General features: G+C 34.6%; 1 protein-coding gene across 1 annotated transcript; it reads left to right on the plus strand.

Annotated features, from left to right (window-relative positions):
- The first annotated feature begins 12,451 nt into the window (after positions 1-12,451).
- Positions 12,452-15,037, plus strand: LOC145693960 (uncharacterized). The gene is made up of 2 exons (XM_081770121.1): positions 12,452-12,860; positions 14,811-15,037. The coding sequence occupies exons 1-2, from the start codon at positions 12,525-12,527 to the stop codon at positions 14,826-14,828; spliced, it is 354 nt and encodes a 117-aa protein (XP_081626247.1). The 5' UTR covers positions 12,452-12,524; the 3' UTR covers positions 14,829-15,037.
- Positions 15,038-19,110: the final 4,073 nt, after the last annotated feature.

The following is a 19,110-nucleotide window of genomic DNA, read 5'->3' on the forward strand; positions in this document are numbered from 1 at the left end:
AATGTATTTAGTTCCTGTTACTCCTGGCCTGTATGGAAAATGTCCTGTTACTCATTTAAACTGTTATATTTTTCAAACTTTAAAATCTCGCTCGACGACTCGTTTCATATTGCAGACTTACGATTACTTAAACATTTTTTTTTTTAATTACAGTGTTTTGAGAATGTACACCAATGGAAATAAAGGGAATTTTCAATTCTTTTTCCTAACTCTTTCTGTCTAACATGGGGGCAGAAAAAGCGCCCGGTCTCTTGTTTCAAAGAGAAAGATGTATCTGGAATAGATCTTTTTTTTTACATTACTATAAAAAGCAAAATTTAGTTCATATAATCAGTGTTGTGTGATGTTTCTACAGTCTGAAAGTGAAGGGGCAGAAAGGGTATCTTGCCCCCTTTGTAAATTTCAGGAGGGACAACTGCCCCCTTGCCCCTGAACGTGTAAGACTTCGGTACACGTGGTCTGGGTTTAATTCCCAATGGGAGTGCATTTTGGCGTTCACCCAGTGTCGTGACCATAGTGCTCTCAAACGGATCGTGTTGACCCGACCCGACCCGACTCGGATCGGGTCAGCTCGGGTCGGGTCAGTCGGGTCAGCTCGGGTCAGGTTGTCGGGTCAGGCTACTCGGGTCGGGTCAGTCTGGTCAGCTCGGGTCGGGTTGTCGGGTCACGGTTCGGGTCATTCGGGACGGGTCGAGTCAGTCAATTCGGGTCACGGGTCCGACCCAACTCGACCCGTTGAGAGCACTATCCTCATCATACTTTAATTAAGTGAAATGGAAGCATAGGGTCCGATTACATTTTGATTTGCGTAATCGCAGCGCAATATTTACGACCAGTTTGCGACAAGCCAAACTAAATGTAATTTGCGATGAGACTAACATCGGTATACTTAATTCTTCGTAAAGAAAATTTGCGAAGCTAAAGGAAAATTGTGCATTGCATTGGGATCACAAATTGGGTAGACACGTTTAATACCCACCACATTAATTATTTAAAAGAAATCAGTTACGTGGTGCACACTTATTTGAATAGAATAAGTTACATGACCTCATGTTCCCTGAATTGGGTGTTAATTTTCTTTATTCTTGTATTATTTAATTTCTGGTTGATATACTGGGCTTTGCACTGAAAGAAAAGATTTATGAAAAAATATTTGAGGGAAGGATGTTATAAAATAGAGGATCAGCCTATACAACAAAATCGTGAAGCCATACGTCAAAGTTTCACCTCACTCTTCCGCCCGCTCAGCCCACTAGGATCGCAATATTATGAGCCAACATTTATAGTGGGAACGAGTGTAGCCAATCAGACGTGCCGATGGTTGGTTGATTTTCACTTCATTGAGTTCACAGGATAAATATACATATGGATAGATCATCTATGTTATAACATTATTGATTTGAAGGTATAATTGAATCCTCGTTTCCACCCTACGATGCGTATTTGATCCAAAGTCAAATGAAGAGAACCCAGTTCGTCCCAAGTGTTAACGATATTTAAAAAGTAAAGTTCAGACGGTGCAGCCGTTTTTCTTTCCGAATTATGATATTTACTTAATCAAAATGAAATAATAAAAGAAAATGCGGTTAAATGCTAACTCTGTTCGAAAAATCATTTAAGACAGTAAGTTCCTCATTTTGGACACTTTAAATGAAAATTAAGATATTTTGGAAATTGAATCCATACCCTCATTAACCCTCGAGAGAGCGCACCGGTCTTACGGACACGAATGGGCGCATCGGTCTTTTTGACCTAGTTAAGTTTTTCCTTAAAAGCGGAAGTTTCAAAAATACTAGAGCATCGAACAACTTACTCCTAATGAGGAGTTTTATATGCAGAGTTCCAACTCTGTAATTCAGAAGCTCGTGAAATATTATATTTTGTGCGTACATCTTTAACCCGTTTCCTCCCGTTTGCATAAGCATTGTAATTGAAAGTAACATATGATAAAAGAATTGCCAGTGCCAAATCTTATGTTCAAGAACCGGCTTCAAATGGTTCAACCACTCTCTAATAATGATGAGAATTACAACTTCCATGTCATTTATATATACTAAGAAAAATATAGAAATTGCTTTCTTTCTTCTTTAAATTTAAGTAAATTCTGGAATATAACAACTTTTTTTTTTAAATATGAAGCACTTTCAAACTTGACCGACCAACTGAAAAAAAACATGCAAAATTAAGATAAATAAGAAGAAAACCAAAGTGATAAAGTGCACAAGAGCAGGGCGGAAAGGCGCAAACGTATGGTAAGAGGGAGAGAAAATCGAAGACGTCAAGACGTTTCCATATTTAGGAAGTCTAATATCCTCGGATGGAAGAAGGCAAAATGACATAAGTTCAACAATAACGAAGGCTAAACAAGTATTCAACAGGAAAAGAGGACTGCTAAATCAAGAAATGTGTCGCTGGACGTTCAACAACTATTTATTAGGACTCTGGTATGGAGAGTAGCGCTTTACGTATCAGAGAAAAACTGAAACATCCAAGCTGGATGTATTTGAAATGTGGTGTTGGCGTAGAATGCTTCAGGTATCATGGACCGAAAGGAAAACGAATGAAGAGACGTACTAAAGGAAGCTAATGAAGGACGACAGATCATGAAGATAATAGGGAAAAGAAGAAACAGTGTGCTTGGCCATCTTATTCGGCACTCCTATTGGATCACCGTGTTGATAGAGGGAAAGGCAGAACGAAAACCAGGAAGACGAAGACCAAGAATAGAATATCCAGATGCAAGTACGAAGAAGATGCCTTATGAAGGTATAAACCAGCTCTCCCAAGAGAGAGAAAAGTTTTAAAATTCCCATGTTTCCCACCAACCTAGGTTGAGGTGAGAAAGAAGATTTTTAATTTGGACTTGGAATACTGAGCTTCAACTTTCTAAGATGAGTGGGTCGAGAGATACTTGTTTCGTTAGGATACGGATTTTAATGAGATTGGCGTGATAAAAGTTTAGCTCGACGAGAACGTTGCTATTTTCGAACAATCATTTCAAATATTTGAGCCATATTCCTGTAAAGATGAGATATAACATAGTAGTATTGGCTGCACTTTGCCTAACTTTTTGGCCCCTGGGTCCCTGCCTCAGGACCCATGGTCCCTGGCCGGGGTCAATGACCTAGGGGTACCTAGGACCACCCCCTCTAAATTTTGGCAGGGGTACCATGGCCCACCCCCTAAATTTTGGCAGGGGTACATAGGACCACCCCCCTTAAATTTTGAAAATTGCCAAATCTAAAAATTTGGTATGGTAGGGTAGGACCATAGTATGTACCTCTATCAGTATTGGGTGTCTATGTCGTTCCCTTTCATGGGTAAAAAATTGCCAAAAATTCAAATTTCGGAGGTTTTCGACCTAATTTATCCCCTTGGATGAGGTGTTATTACCTTATATGGTTATATGGGCGTATACAGGGGTCCATTACCTTTCATAAGACATGGGTATATTAATGCACCCCTTGAAAAATTTGGGAGGGGTACCTTGGCCCACCCCTTAAATTTGGAAATTGACCAATTTCAACATTGGGTATTATAGTACAGGACCCTAATATGTATTATGATAAATTTGGGTGGTCCACCTCATTCCCTTTTAGGGGTACATAGGACCACCCCCCTTAAATTTTGGAAATTGCCAAATCTAAAAATTTGGTGTGGTAGCCTAGGACCATAGTATGTACCTCTATTAGTATTGGGTGTCTATGTCGTTCCCTTTCATGGGTAAAAAATTGCCAAAAATTTAAATTTCGGGGGTTTTTGGACCTAATTTATCCCCTTTGATGAGGTATTATTACCCTATATAGTTATATGGGCGTATACAGGGGTCCATTACTTTTCATAACATATGGGTATATTAATGCACCCCTTGAAAAATTTGGGAGGGGTACCTTGGCCTACCCCTTAAATTTTGGAAATTGACCAATTTAAACATTGGGTATTATAGTACAGGACCCTAATATGTATCATGATAAATTTGGGCGGTCCTCCTCGTTTCCTTCTAGGGGTACAAAATTGCCAAAATATAAACGTAAGCAATACGTTATACCACGTGTTTGGTTTTTGGTCGATTTTATCCCCTTTGATGAGGTGTTATTACCTTATATGGTTATATGGTCATGTATAGGGGTCCATTACCTTTCATAAGATATCGGTATATTTGTACACTCCTTTAAAAATTTGGGAGGGGTACTTTGGCCCACCCCTTAAATTTTGGAAATTGCCCAATTTAAACATTTGGTATTATAGTACCGGACCTTAACATGTATTATGATAAATTTGGGTGTTCCACCTCGTCCCCTTTTAGGGGTACAAAATTGTCAAAATATAAACGTAAGCAATACGTTGTACCACGTGTTTGGTCTTTTGGCCCAATTTATCCTCTTGCATGAGGTTCTATTACCTTATATGGTTATATGGTTATGTATAGGGGTCTATTCCCTATCATAAGACATAGGTACATTTGTGCACCCCGGGAGGGGTACTTTGGCCCACCCCATAAATTTTAGAAATTGCTCATTTTATATATTTGGTATTATAGTACCGGACCTTAACATGTATTATTATGATAAATTTGGGTGTTCCACCTCGTTCCCTTTTAGGGGTACGAAATTGCCAAATTTTAGTACAACCACGTGTTTGGTCTTTTGGCCCAATTTATCCTCTTGGATGAGGTCCTATTACCTTATATGGTTATATGGTCATGTATAGGGGTCCATTACCTATCATAAGACATAGGTACATTTGTGCACTCTTTAAATTTTTTGGGAGGGGTACTTTGGCCCACCCTTAAATTTTGGAAATTGCTCATTTTATATATTTGGTATTATAGTACTGGACCCTAACATGTATTATGATAAATTTGGGTAGTTCACCTTGTTCTCTTTCATGCGTAAAAAAAATTGCCAAATTTTACTACAACCACGTGTTTGGTATTTTGGTTCACCCCTTGGATGAGGTCCTATTACCTTATATGATTATATGGTTATGTATATTGGTCCATTCCCTATTATAAGACATGGGTATATTGATGCACCCTTTAAAAAATTTGGGAGGGGTATCTTGACTCATCCACTCAGTTTTAGAAATTGATTAATATAAGCATTTGGTATCTTCGTACAGGTCTTCAATATGTACAACTATAAATTTGGATGGTCCACATCGTTCCCTTTCATGGGTAAAGAACTACCAAAAATCAAATTTCGGATGTTATTGACCCCTATTTAATACGTTATATGGTTTATTACCTCTATATGTTTATGTTCTCTTTTAAATTTGGGAATTATCAAATAACAAAATTCGGTAAACGTTTTCTAGGACCCATTGGTATTCCTCTTATGGCCAAATATTCAAAATTTAAAGGTTATTGACCGGCTTTATTATTGAATAAGTACAGGATTTATTACTTTTTCATAAGACACAGGTGTATTTGTGTACCAATCTTAAATTTTGGGAGGGGTACATTTCTTATTGTCATATCAATAATTGGTAATTGTTCTTTGGGTAAATCATTGTGATCACGTGATCAGTTATTGACCTATGATGGGATTAGGAGTCCAGGACATTGGTACATTGAAACTTTGTAGGATAATTTGAGAATGCGTCATTGGTATTGATTATTACAGCCAAATATAAACGTAAGCAAGACGTTGTACCACGTGATTGACCTTGATGAGGTAGTGTACAGGGATACATAGCTAACCTTATTGAATCTTATGACTCATAGTCTTAAGGGAATACATGCTACAACACTGGCAAAGTTATTGTTAATGCAATTTCATTGGCTGATCACTATCTTTCGTGCAATCTGATTGGTTGATCACTATCTTTCGTGCAATCTGATTGGTTGATGAGTTTTAAATCTTTGCTGTATTCAGTTTTTAAGTTTTGTTTTACATTTAAAAATCTTGTTTTCGTTCAACATTTTGCACTCAATGATAAATATGATCAAAACCGTTTATTTGTTAATCGAATAGTTAAAAACCGGATAAAGTTTGACGGTTAACCGTGAAACGTAAAAATTTTTTAGTTTGAAAATTTTTTGTTTGAAAGTTTTTGTTTGAAAATTCTTGCTTTCAAATTTTTTGTTTGAATTTTTTGTTTGAGAATTTTGTTTGAAATTTTTTTGACAACTTTTGTTTCAAAATTTTTTGTTTAAAATTTTTTTGTTTGAAATTTTTTTCGTTTCAAAATTTTGTTTGAGATTTTTTCGTTTGAAATTTTTGTTTGAAATTTTTTTTCGTTTGAAATTTTTTGTTTGCAAATTTTTGTTCGAAAATTTTGTTTAAAATTTTTTGTTTGAAATTTTTCGTTTCCAAATTTTTTGTTTGAAATTTTGTTTCAAAATTTTGTTTGAAAATTTTTTTTCGCTTCAAAATTTTGTTTGAATTTTTTTTTGGTTTGAAATTGTTTGTTTGAATTTTTTTTCGTTTCAAAATTTTGTTTCAAAGATTTTTTGTTCTAAATTTTTGTTTCAAAGTTTGTGCACTTATTAGTAAAGAACTGGAACTGTTTAGAACAAAAACCTCTGGCAACATTGTGGTGCAATAGTACACGTCAGAACCTGGGGTTGTACTTGAAATGAAAAAACACAATTCATTGAAATGGATCATTTTATTACACTCCACATACATCCATACCAGATAGTGGTTCTGGATATTGTCGATACAATGTATTTTGAACTTCTTGCACTAGTTTGTCTTTAGCATATAATTTTAATTCCAGTTGAAGTCTTTTAAGGTCTAATGCAATATCAATTGGTGGAAACTCAATGTCCATTTGATCACAAATAAACTGTTTATCAATACAGGTATGCACCCACGAACGATGTTGACAACCATCACAATATCTAGATACATGTTGTACAATATGCATAACACATTTTTCAAAATAGTACTTTTTCAGGAATATACTAGTTTTGTTGCACACTTCCACTGCATATTTCACACACTGGAATACGCTGATGAATTTGTTCCATTCTGTTTGTGTTAGATACACCATGTTGCGAGGGACATGGAATGTACTCTTTTTACGTAACAACACCATCTTCTCTTCGAGAACTGTACGCAGCACCACTTCATGATTTGAGCCTAATGATTTGACTATGGTCACATTTAGCTCATCATGAAAATAATCGTTCATTTGGTCGATTCGTGAACATAATATTTGCCATTCTTCACAGGTCAGTTGTACACCAAATTGTTCTGCTTTGCCCAATCGAATCACAGGTTCAAATGTTCTAGCACTGATACCAATCATCACATGTTTTGTTTGAAATGTATTTATTGGATAATAGCTTGCGAAGATGAACTCTTTATCGTTAGAAGTACACATCTTTCCTCCTGAAAAGCACTTGCTCAAATGATTTCGTGGTATTTGCTGGTTTATAGTTATTGCTGACGTCATTGGTAAGGAATGTGCTGACGTTTGAATTCATGATTTCATCACAGTTGCTGACCAACCAAATTCATACAACTACAGCTGACGTCATTGGAAAGAAATGTGCTGATTCATGATTTCATCACAATGGCTGACGAATCTGGCTGTGTACTAAATTCAAGTTGATGACTTCGACCCAAGAATCCTTTGTAACATAAAGATACAGATCCAGTATTTAAGAAACGCAGCAGTTCTTCTTGTTTTGATGGTTCCATGGGTAAATATCTTGCTGGTAAAATTATATTCTTATCATTTTCAAGCTTCACTACGATTCTTAATCCAAACTTTGTAGGGATCATTTGGCTAGCTAAGATTCTATAAGGTACATTCTGTTGTAAATCAGTAATCTTGGTAAATGATTTCATCACATCACGTGTGTTTAGAAACTGCAGACAAGTAGCCATGATGATGTTATCATGAATACTAACTCGAACGATACTTATATATGATGCAAAACTGATGACGTTGCATTATCATGTTCTGACGTGTACTATTGCACCACAATGTTGCCAGAGGTTTTTGTTCTAAACAGTTCCAGTTCTTTACTAATAAGTGCACAAACTTTGAAACAAAAATTTAGAACAAAAAATCTTTGAAACAAAATTTTGAAACGAAAAAAAAATTCAAACAAACAATTTCAAACCAAAAAAAAATTCAAACAAAATTTTGAAGCGAAAAAAAATTTTCAAACAAAATTTTGAAACAAAAAATTTCAAACAAAAAATTTGGAAACGAAAAATTTCAAACAAAAAATTTTAAACAAAATTTTCGAACAAAAATTTGCAAACAAAAAATTTCAAACGAAAAAAAATTTCAAACAAAAATTTCAAACGAAAAAATCTCAAACAAAATTTTGAAACGAAAAAAATTTCAAAAAAAAATTTTAAACAAAAAATTTTGAAACAAAAGTTGTCAAAAAAAATTTCAAACAAAATTCTCAAACAAAAAATTCAAACAAAAAATTTGAAAGCAAGAATTTTCAAACAAAAACTTTCAAACAAAAAATTTTCAAACTAAAAAATTTTTACGTTTCACGGTTAACCGTCAAACTTTATCCGGTTTTTAACTATTCGATTAACAAATAAACGGTTTTGATCATATTTATCATTGAGTGCAAAATGTTGAACGAAAACAAGATTTTTAAATGTAAAACAAAACTTAAAAACTGAATACAGCAAAGATTTAAAACTCATCAACCAATCAGATTGCACGAAAGATAGTGATCAACCAATCAGATTGCACGAAAGATAGTGATCAGCCAATGAAATTGCATTAACAATAACTTTGCCAGTGTTGTAGCATGTATTCCCTTAAGACTATGAGTCATAAGATTCAATAAGGTTAGCTATGTATCCCTGTACACTACCTCATCAAGGTCAATCACGTGGTACAACGTCTTGCTTACGTTTATATTTGGCTGTAATAATCAATACCAATGACGCATTCTCAAATTATCCTACAAAGTTTCAATGTACCAATGTCCTGGACTCCTAATCCCATCATAGGTCAATAACTGATCACGTGATCACAATGATTTACCCAAAGAACAATTACCAATTATTGATATGACAATAAGAAATGTACCCCTCCCAAAATTTAAGATTGGTACACAAATACACCTGTGTCTTATGAAAAAGTAATAAATCCTGTACTTATTCAATAATAAAGCCGGTCAATAACCTTTAAATTTTGAATATTTGGCCATAAGAGGAATACCAATGGGTCCTAGAAAACGTTTACCGAATTTTGTTATTTGATAATTCCCAAATTTAAAAGAGAACATAAACATATAGAGGTAATAAACCATATAACGTATTAAATAGGGGTCAATAACATCCGAAATTTGATTTTTGGTAGTTCTTTACCCATGAAAGGGAACGATGTGGACCATCCAAATTTATAGTTGTACATATTGAAGACCTGTACGAAGATACCAAATGCTTATATTAATCAATTTCTAAAACTGAGTGGATGAGTCAAGATACCCCTCCCAAATTTTCTAAAGGGTGCATCAATATACCCATGTCTTATAATAGGGAATGGACCAATATACATAACCATATAATCATATAAGGTAATAGGACCTCATCCAAGGGGTGAACCAAAATACCAAACACGTGGTTGTAGTAAAATTTGGCAATTTTTTTTACGCATGAAAGAGAACAAGGTGAACTACCCAAATTTATCATAATACATGTTAGGGTCCAGTACTATAATACCAAATATATAAAATGAGCAATTTCCAAAATTTAAGGGTGGGCCAAAGTACCCCTCCCAAAAAATTTAAAGAGTGCACAAATGTACCTATGTCTTATGATAGGTAATGGACCCCTATACATGACCATATAACCATATAAGGTAATAGGACCTCATCCAAGAGGATAAATTGGGCCAAAAGACCAAACACGTGGTTGTACTAAAATTTGGCAATTTCGTACCCCTAAAAGGGAACGAGGTGGAACACCCAAATTTATCATAATAATACATGTTAAGGTCCGGTACTATAATACCAAATATATAAAATGAGCAATTTCTAAAATTTATGGGGTGGGCCAAAGTACCCCTCCCGGGGTGCACAAATGTACCTATGTCTTATGATAGGGAATAGACCCCTATACATAACCATATAACCATATAAGGTAATAGAACCTCATGCAAGAGGATAAATTGGGCCAAAAGACCAAACACGTGGTACAACGTATTGCTTACGTTTATATTTTGACAATTTTGTACCCCTAAAAGGGGACGAGGTGGAACACCCAAATTTATCATAATACATGTTAAGGTCCGGTACTATAATACCAAATGTTTAAATTGGGCAATTTCCAAAATTTAAGGGGTGGGCCAAAGTACCCCTCCCAAATTTTTAAAGGAGTGTACAAATATACCGATATCTTATGAAAGGTAATGGACCCCTATACATGACCATATAACCATATAAGGTAATAACACCTCATCAAAGGGGATAAAATCGACCAAAAACCAAACACGTGGTATAACGTATTGCTTACGTTTATATTTTGGCAATTTTGTACCCCTAGAAGGAAACGAGGTGGACCGCCCAAATTTATCATGATACATATTAGGGTCCTGTACTATAATACCCAATGTTTAAATTGGTCAATTTCCAAAATTTAAGGGGTGGGCCAAGGTACCCCTCCCAAATTTTTCAAGGGGTGCATTAATATACCCATATGTTATGAAAAGTAATGGACCCCTGTATACGCCCATATAACTATATAGGGTAATAATACCTCATCAAAGGGGATAAATTAGGTCCAAAAACCCCCGAAATTTAAATTTTTGGCAATTTTTTACCCATGAAAGGGAACGACATAGACACCCAATACTAATAGAGGTACATACTATGGTCCTAGGCTACCACACCAAATTTTTAGATTTGGCAATTTCCAAAATTTAAGGGGGGTGGTCCTATGTACCCCTAAAAGGGAATGAGGTGGACCACCCAAATTTATCATAATACATATTAGGGTCCTGTACTATAATACCCAATGTTGAAATTGGTCAATTTCCAAATTTAAGGGGTGGGCCAAGGTACCCCTCCCAAATTTTTCAAGGGGTGCATTAATATACCCATGTCTTATGAAAGGTAATGGACCCCTGTATACGCCCATATAACCATATAAGGTAATAACACCTCATCCAAGGGGATAAATTAGGTCGAAAACCTCCGAAATTTGAATTTTTGGCAATTTTTTACCCATGAAAGGGAACGACATAGACACCCAATACTGATAGAGGTACATACTATGGTCCTACCCTACCATACCAAATTTTTAGATTTGGCAATTTTCAAAATTTAAGGGGGGTGGTCCTATGTACCCCTGCCAAAATTTAGGGGGTGGGCCATGGTACCCCTGCCAAAATTTAGAGGGGGTGGTCCTAGGTACCCCTAGGTCATTGACCCCGGCCAGGGACCATGGGTCCTGAGGCAGGGACCCAGGGGCCAAAAAGTTAGGCAAAGTGCAGCCAATACTACTAACATCAACATAAATGTATATAAAGTATAAAAATTGATCTGCTTTCCCTCTCATAAGTGGAATTTTATAAAGTTTCGTAGTTCTCAAAATTTTGATTCATTTGAATTTTAGTTTAACGTCCTTTTAAGGAGTGAGGTTATATGAGACTTGGACCTAAAGTTTAACATGGAATCCAAACTACATGAACTCCCACCGGGATTCGAACCCGGATCTCCGTGCCAAATAGGAGTATGCTAATCGTTTATCCAGTACGAAGAAACTCTTGTCACAATTTTCAAAGCAGAAGTTTCTTTTTTTCATATAAATGGATCGTGAGATAATGTATATTTTTGAGATAATTTTACACCACTTTTTCTGGTGTTCAATATCCTCCTCTTCTCAGAGGATATACATAAAAATTCTAAATCTTCAGTTATTTCTAGAATAAAGTCCCTTCGATATATCACCTAGAAGTGTATCAAATCAACGGTGTGGATTTTACACCGGTTAAACAAACAAATATTTTTATATATAACATTATTGTAACAGCATCAAATCTTTTCGCTAGAAGAATTCCTTTCATTGTTGTTTCACATATTTGCAGATTTGTCTTACTCAAGGTCTGAGATACCTAGAAAGATTAATAAAAGAAGTCAGGTAATTTGATTCAACTCAATTTTGTTCATCTAATTAATCAAGTTCACTTCAACCGGGTGCAGAATCAACAGGGCTGCAAGAAATCCGACGTGATTGCTATTTCCAGTAGAGGCATAGGATCGTTTTCATCTTGTCCAGATATGATACTTTTCCTCGTAGATATTGACCTTTGAACACTATTGCTACCATGAGAGACAGACAGAAATAAATAAAGTCAAGTACTCTTTCAATGTTCGATATTATCTTTTTATTTTGTAAGATGAATTGTGTAATTACACTTCTGATGCACTTATGATGAATTATCTAGTGCGGTTTGTTTGTGAACAAATAGCCACTTATGCCCAACTATATAAACTCTGAACAGAATCTACAAAACAAGGAGAACACAATCGTGCTTTTGTCATTGGTATATTGGATTCATAGTTGCTTTCGTTATAATTCAAAATCAGAATGAATGCCTTAGCTTTGTTGCTAGTATCATTAGCAGTTGTTTGTGGTTTTCCACAATTTCGAAACAGTCTAGAAATAGGAAATCCCAATAACGCGAACAAAGTATTAGTCGATGAAGAAGTGAAGACTAGTTGGGCATTTATAGGACAGACAGTGGTACAAAGATATCCAGCGAGTGAATTAGCCGTTTTCGAAACTCCCATAACTTATATTAGAGCTACAGATAGACGTGTCCGAAACGACACAGTCGCAATAATAGATGGTGGTATTGGTGAAAAATACGTAGAACTAGTATTCAGTTGCGAACGTGAGTGTAATCTTGATTTTGAAGTTCAGGTAAATAAATTTCAATATTTTTTTTACCTTTAAAGATCCATTAATGGGCAACTTAACACTCATCAGATTCTGACCTCTGATGCAAGAGGTTCTTAGTTCAATCCCAGGAGACGTGATTTTATTCTTAATGAACATAATAGTAGAACAATAAGCTAGAAATTTCATTTGATTTTATTTAGATAGAGTACGCTCAGATATATTTCATATTATATTCCTTCTTATTGCACTTTTAACCAAAAATAAAACAAAGCTTACGTGTAAATTCAATGGAACGTGCAAATGATACAATTCGTTATACAAAGAAATTGAAACTATGTAAAATAATTGGGTAATATCTTCGCTTTGGTACTAACGTATCCATTGATATTTCCGTATTTGCATGTCTTATTCTGTCATATGAACTTTTCTTCATTTTATATACTTTTACATGCTCAATTGCAATATGCTCAAACAAAATGGAACAAGTAATGCGGCATAGCTTATGTGAGATTTGTTTACTTAAAAATGACTCTATAATGATTGGTTGCTTCAGACACATAACAATTGTTCTAGTGTGTTCAATAGAAATAGATTTATCCTAATTACAAGAATAAATCACTAGGACATCTTTATTATAAGCAAATACTATGTTTGGTTAATAAATATGTAACAGATTAGTGTTAACTTTAAGTTCAAGTTTAACAGGAACGAGCCTAAAAAGAATTGTTTTTTTTTTTTTTCGAAATTTATATGAAATTGTGTACTATATATATTCCAATAATTCTTGTATAAAATAATAATTATCGATTTTCTTTTTGCGAAAATTTGACTAAGTACAAATGCAAATTTAATGATAATAACTGGGGAATCAAGAGTTTACACAAAATAATTATTCACACATATACTAAGTAAATCATGATCTACGCCCACTCTAGCTTTGGTCATGATTGAATGAGCTCTATTGGTCATGAACAGTGTATACCGCTTTGTCATTGATTAAAAAAACAAAGGAAGGACAAAATTAACTGTCTCCTTAGTTTTTTTTATTATAACAGGATATATCAGAAAGGACTTTAAAGTTTTGAAAACTCATATTGATTTATTTATTTGGCTTACAAACATGTTTTTGGTGTCATTTTGTAGCAAAATAAATCAAGGTTTTTATGTGTATGTAGCAATATTGTGATGTGGCACACATATCATCTGAAGTCTCACTTGCTCTACAACGTCTTCAGACGTACAGGGACAACCTGAAGATTTCTTGTGTCTTTCCGAACATCCAGTTTGAGTAAAACACTTATCCCACTGATAAATATTAGGCAGACTGGGAGGAAATTTAACATCCTTTGTACGAAAATTATGTTGCTCAATTGTCGCTGACTTGGATTCCTCCAACCAAAATGTACAGTTAGCATACTCGAGACGAGACCAGTAAGCACAGCCATCTCTGCTGCAACTGCCGCTAGCGCTTGCGGTGGCTTGTTTCTGTACTACGTAGTGCACTACGTGAGTCAACACTTGATGTACTGTGCTACAAAATGACATCAAAGCCATGTCTGTAAGAGAAATAGATAAAATCAATATGAGTTTTCAAATTTGTAAAGCTGTTTATGATGCATGCTGTATTAGATTGTTCTTAAGATACCAAAATGTTACATTTTTGAATTGAATTTCAATTTATTTGAACATAGATGGATAATAAATTTTCAATATATATTATAACAAGGGTTATAATACGTATAGTATTATAACAAGGGTTATCATTGTCTGAAATAAATGCTTTGTTCCTAACACACCAGCAATCAAGTTGATTTGTTGGTTCCTTAGGAATAAAACAACTTTCATCATGTTTCTCAGATCTGATCGTATAATTTAATAACTATATGAAATTGTAATTTTGCTTCAAGTACATTGAATTTGTATCTAGCTATATCATGTAATTAATCCTATAATATCTATTTTCTTTTGTAGATTTATTCAGAAAATTAATATAAGACTTTGCGACACAGTAATGCGGCGATTGAGAGAATATGAATATAGTTGTACAGGGGAATGTAGAACTTCAGATTACTACAAAACTTAGTAAAACTCTTTGATGTTGGATTAAACAATTGAAACTAACAACACTCATGTTATATGTCAAGCATTTATTGTAACATTTATTTATTATTAATAAATATGAATATCAGTTTTCATTATCGGCCTGTATTATTTTCTGTTAACGAATCTAATGAATAATTCCAAAAGAGACCAATAGGAACAATGTTTTCAACATAATGTTAACTATAACATAGCGCGATGTTAACACAAAATAACTTATTACTAGGACTAATATTTAAAACTCTAAAGCAAAGTAATTGCACAGCTGCTTTAACCCTTAAGTACTATGGACGATAAGAATCACGTAACTACTATGGAACGGTCTGTCAGACCGCATTGTTGTTTCACATTTTCTGAATAGTAGTTACATTGCATATTTTTAAAAATGATATCCTATATATCTTAGTTGCTTATAGAAAAATAAAACAGTAATTTCACGATGTAAAAAAAATGCTTTATATTTTTAAAACAATGAGAAAGAGAACATAGTCAAAATTTGCAACAATGCTTTCATTGTTATTCTAAAATTGTAATTGTTGAAATATTCAATTTTTTCTCCGTTTCTATGTAGTCAAAATAACACTAATTTAAAATGCACTGTTCTTATAGATGCACTAAGAATAAAATATACAGTAAAAACGGAGAAAAAACATGGAATTTTAGCTTTTTTAAACTTACAGGAAAGTACTGTTATAGTTGTACTCTTACAATTTTTGTCGTGAAAAGGTAATGAATAAAACTTATTTTTAGTTCTTATATCATGGAGAAAATAAAGAAAATACGTTTTGCCGGTAAAGACAGTACCGCACTAACTTTTCTGACAGCATACACTTTCTTCAGGTAGGCACATATATCTTTTTTATTCTGCACTACAAGGAAATCGGTACCCCACACCGCTGACACGAATGAATATCTTTGCTTTCCGCTTACAACTCAGTTGACAGAAGACTATGTTTTCCTTTTCAACTCCTTGTGTGCGATGGTGGAAAATCCACTTTCAAGCTGTAGAATGCTCTTAATTGAAAACCTCAGCTCACGTGGCAGATATCCGATGAACAATCTACGTTCTATGTGAGGCCTAAGAAGTCCTTTTGCCAACGTTTTCATGAAATCAAGTCTTGTTTTCACTGCGGACTTAGCGTAGAGTCGATGCAAGACATACGCATTGACATCACACGCAACATCTACCAGCATAAAGAAAATTGTCAATGGCTATCGTCTTGTGCGATGACTTGATGTGTAATCTGTACATTTTTTGTCGAGGGTATCCACTCCCCCTTTACTCATGTTATAAAATATGATTATTTCAGGTTTTCCAGTCTTTGGGTCATGATTTGATGTGTGGTGCAAGATGTGCCACACCGTAAGACACAAAACTGGTAATAATCAGTAGATAACGAAAGACAACTGAACAGCAAAATACTCACGTAACTACTATAGTACGTCTGTGAGACCGCTCGACCCCTCCAGCGCCGAGCACAGGGGATCATTTATAACACGAACTTCACAATACGTAACCCTTTGCTAGACAGGAAGGTAGACGAAAAAAACCACTTGTAGTAGTGAAACTGTGGAAAATATAATGATATGAAAAGTCGCAGCGGTCTGAGAGACGGTCCATAGTACTTACGGGTTAATTCAGAATTTTCTATGAAATAACGCGATTTTCAGTAAAATACATTAAAATAGAGAAGTCCCAAAATAAGAAGTAGCTTTCCTTTTCGTGTGATTATATCTCTCTGTATGGGCTGTTAGTCATGTGAAAAATGGAGTGAAATATCCATGCATTTGCTAAATCACTCATATATTCACCAATCTCGGAATTTAAAGTACAAAAAAGGAAAGCACAAAAAAAAAAAGTCGTGATAACCAAGAATCCAAAATTTTAATCTTATCAAATGGTTGTGCAATATGGAATATCAAGAAAATCATCTATGAAATTCATCAGAAATTATAGTCACTCGAACATTTTAAAACTGAAAACGAACATAAATCTTAGAAGTACGTACATGAAATTATATCTTACATAAATGAAGAAACGAATAAACAAAAAAAGTTGAGAACGCTCGAAGAGCATTGCTGGAACGAGCCTAAAAAGAATTGTTTTTTTTTTCGAAATTTATATGAAATTGTGTACTAAATTTATTTGATTAAATTCAATAGTTAATATACTTACATATTTGGAACCTGCATATTATGGGATCTATTGAATTAGCTATATTGAGCTGTCGCTTTTATATACTGAAAATACAGATATAACCACCGTATTTATACTAAAAATACAGATATAACCAGTGGCCACCGGTTACTATTTGGTACCAAAATGTTCACCATCCTCTTAGGTATTGATCAACACCAATATCATGTCTCTACGATTTACGGGTACCGACTTGTCGCTCTTTAAATCTCTCGAAACCGGAACTTTTTGGCCAATGTCTCGTGACCCATAAGACCGGACTATACTCTGTAATGCCTGTTTATCACAATAGTTCTGGAATAGAAGACGTAATTATAAACGCAACGACTACAGATGGACAAATTTTACCATGTCACGCAAGGGTCGACCGTCCTCAGACCAATAGCTACATTGAATGAGGAACAACTGAAACGGGAGAACATAACGCTACATTGACTGAGAATGAGCACCTACCGGAAAAGTTCAGAAGACTATTGCCATCGCTCCTCAATAACACAGCCACACACAAATAAATAAATAAATAAATAAATAAAAGTTCTCTCAACCGGACCAAAGGTTGTGGATTCGATTAATTTCCTTACACAGAATCCAAATTTCGAAACCCTAGGACGTTCGACCATGACAATTTCTAAGGGCGAAAAACTTTAGCGATTTTGGATAGGGAGGATACACGTAACACAGCCATACAAAAAAGAAGTTCTGTGCAGTATATCCCAGGATATTGATTCTATTTATTTTGTTACACAGAATCCAAATTTCGAAACTTCAAGACTATTGCCCTTGTCAATTTTGTTTTATGGCGAAAAACGTGTGTGTTGTCTTACGTGTATTCTCCCTATCGAAAATCGCTAAAGTTTTTCGCCCATAAAAAAATTTACACGGGCGATTGTCTTGGGGTTTTTAAATTTGAATTCTGGATAAAAAGAATACATCGAATTTATACCTGGGGTTCACTGCACAGATTTATGTGTGTGTGTCTGGCTGTCTTACATGTACAGAGGGGCCAAAAGTAGGTATACAGACCTGCATCTATCAAAAATACATCGAATTCATATCCTGAGGTTCACCGCACAGACCTTTTTTTTTTTTTTTGTATGGCTGTCTATATTGTTAAGGTACTTGGGTTCGAAACGAAGAAATGTTACGATATGTCATATTATAAAAGTAAACTTAATTCAATTTCATTGTATTTACACCACCTTTTGTTGTTATTAAATTTTATCATCTTGCAAAAGTTGATAAAGAAATTATGTTACCAAGTTTATCCACTGTTTACTGTTATGAAACAGCAATACATTGCATCAAAAGAATTCACACAATAAGACTGTTAAATCAGCGTTCCATTTTTTCAGAAATGTATAACAGCAAATGCCTAAGACATTGTAAAATGATTGTATTCATTTTTTCCTAGATTGACAGAATTTAGAATATCGAGAATTTGGTGTTCTGGAATTTTTAAGGGTTTTTGGTCAGCAGAATGTTTTTCTCAATTGAGCTCCCACGTGCCTGATGACGCCGTCGTTGTCCACAAGTGTCTTTGAAACCTGCAATCTCACGTTTTTCGGTCATATAAAACGATTCCTTTCAAAATCGAGGGAAGAGAGAAGCAAACAGAGTCAGACTGAGAGAGACGTGGAGTAAGACGTTAGAAGATACGTTGGAGTAAATCATCAGAGATAGTTCAAGATAGAGATGCAAGGGCTCGGAAAAAAAAACCCGGCTTTTTTGGAAAAAAAACTCGGTTTTTTCTGCTTTGCTTTTTTGCTTGGGAAATTTTGGGCTTTTTTCAAAATTCTGCTTTAAATCGATAAAGCAGACTTTGTTTCGCTTCTCTATAAAACAGAAAGTCATTTAATTAGTGGTTGATGCCGATAATAATATAAAACCTCGAAAGTAAACCATGAATTTCGAAAAGATATTTTAAACAATTTTACTTCAACATTTTTACATGATGAATTCTAAAGGATTAACCAA

This window comes from Thermobia domestica, chromosome 9 (genome assembly GCF_964235325.1).
Source record: "Thermobia domestica chromosome 9, izTheDome1.hap1.1, whole genome shotgun sequence".
NCBI lineage: Eukaryota > Metazoa > Arthropoda > Insecta > Zygentoma > Lepismatidae > Thermobia > Thermobia domestica.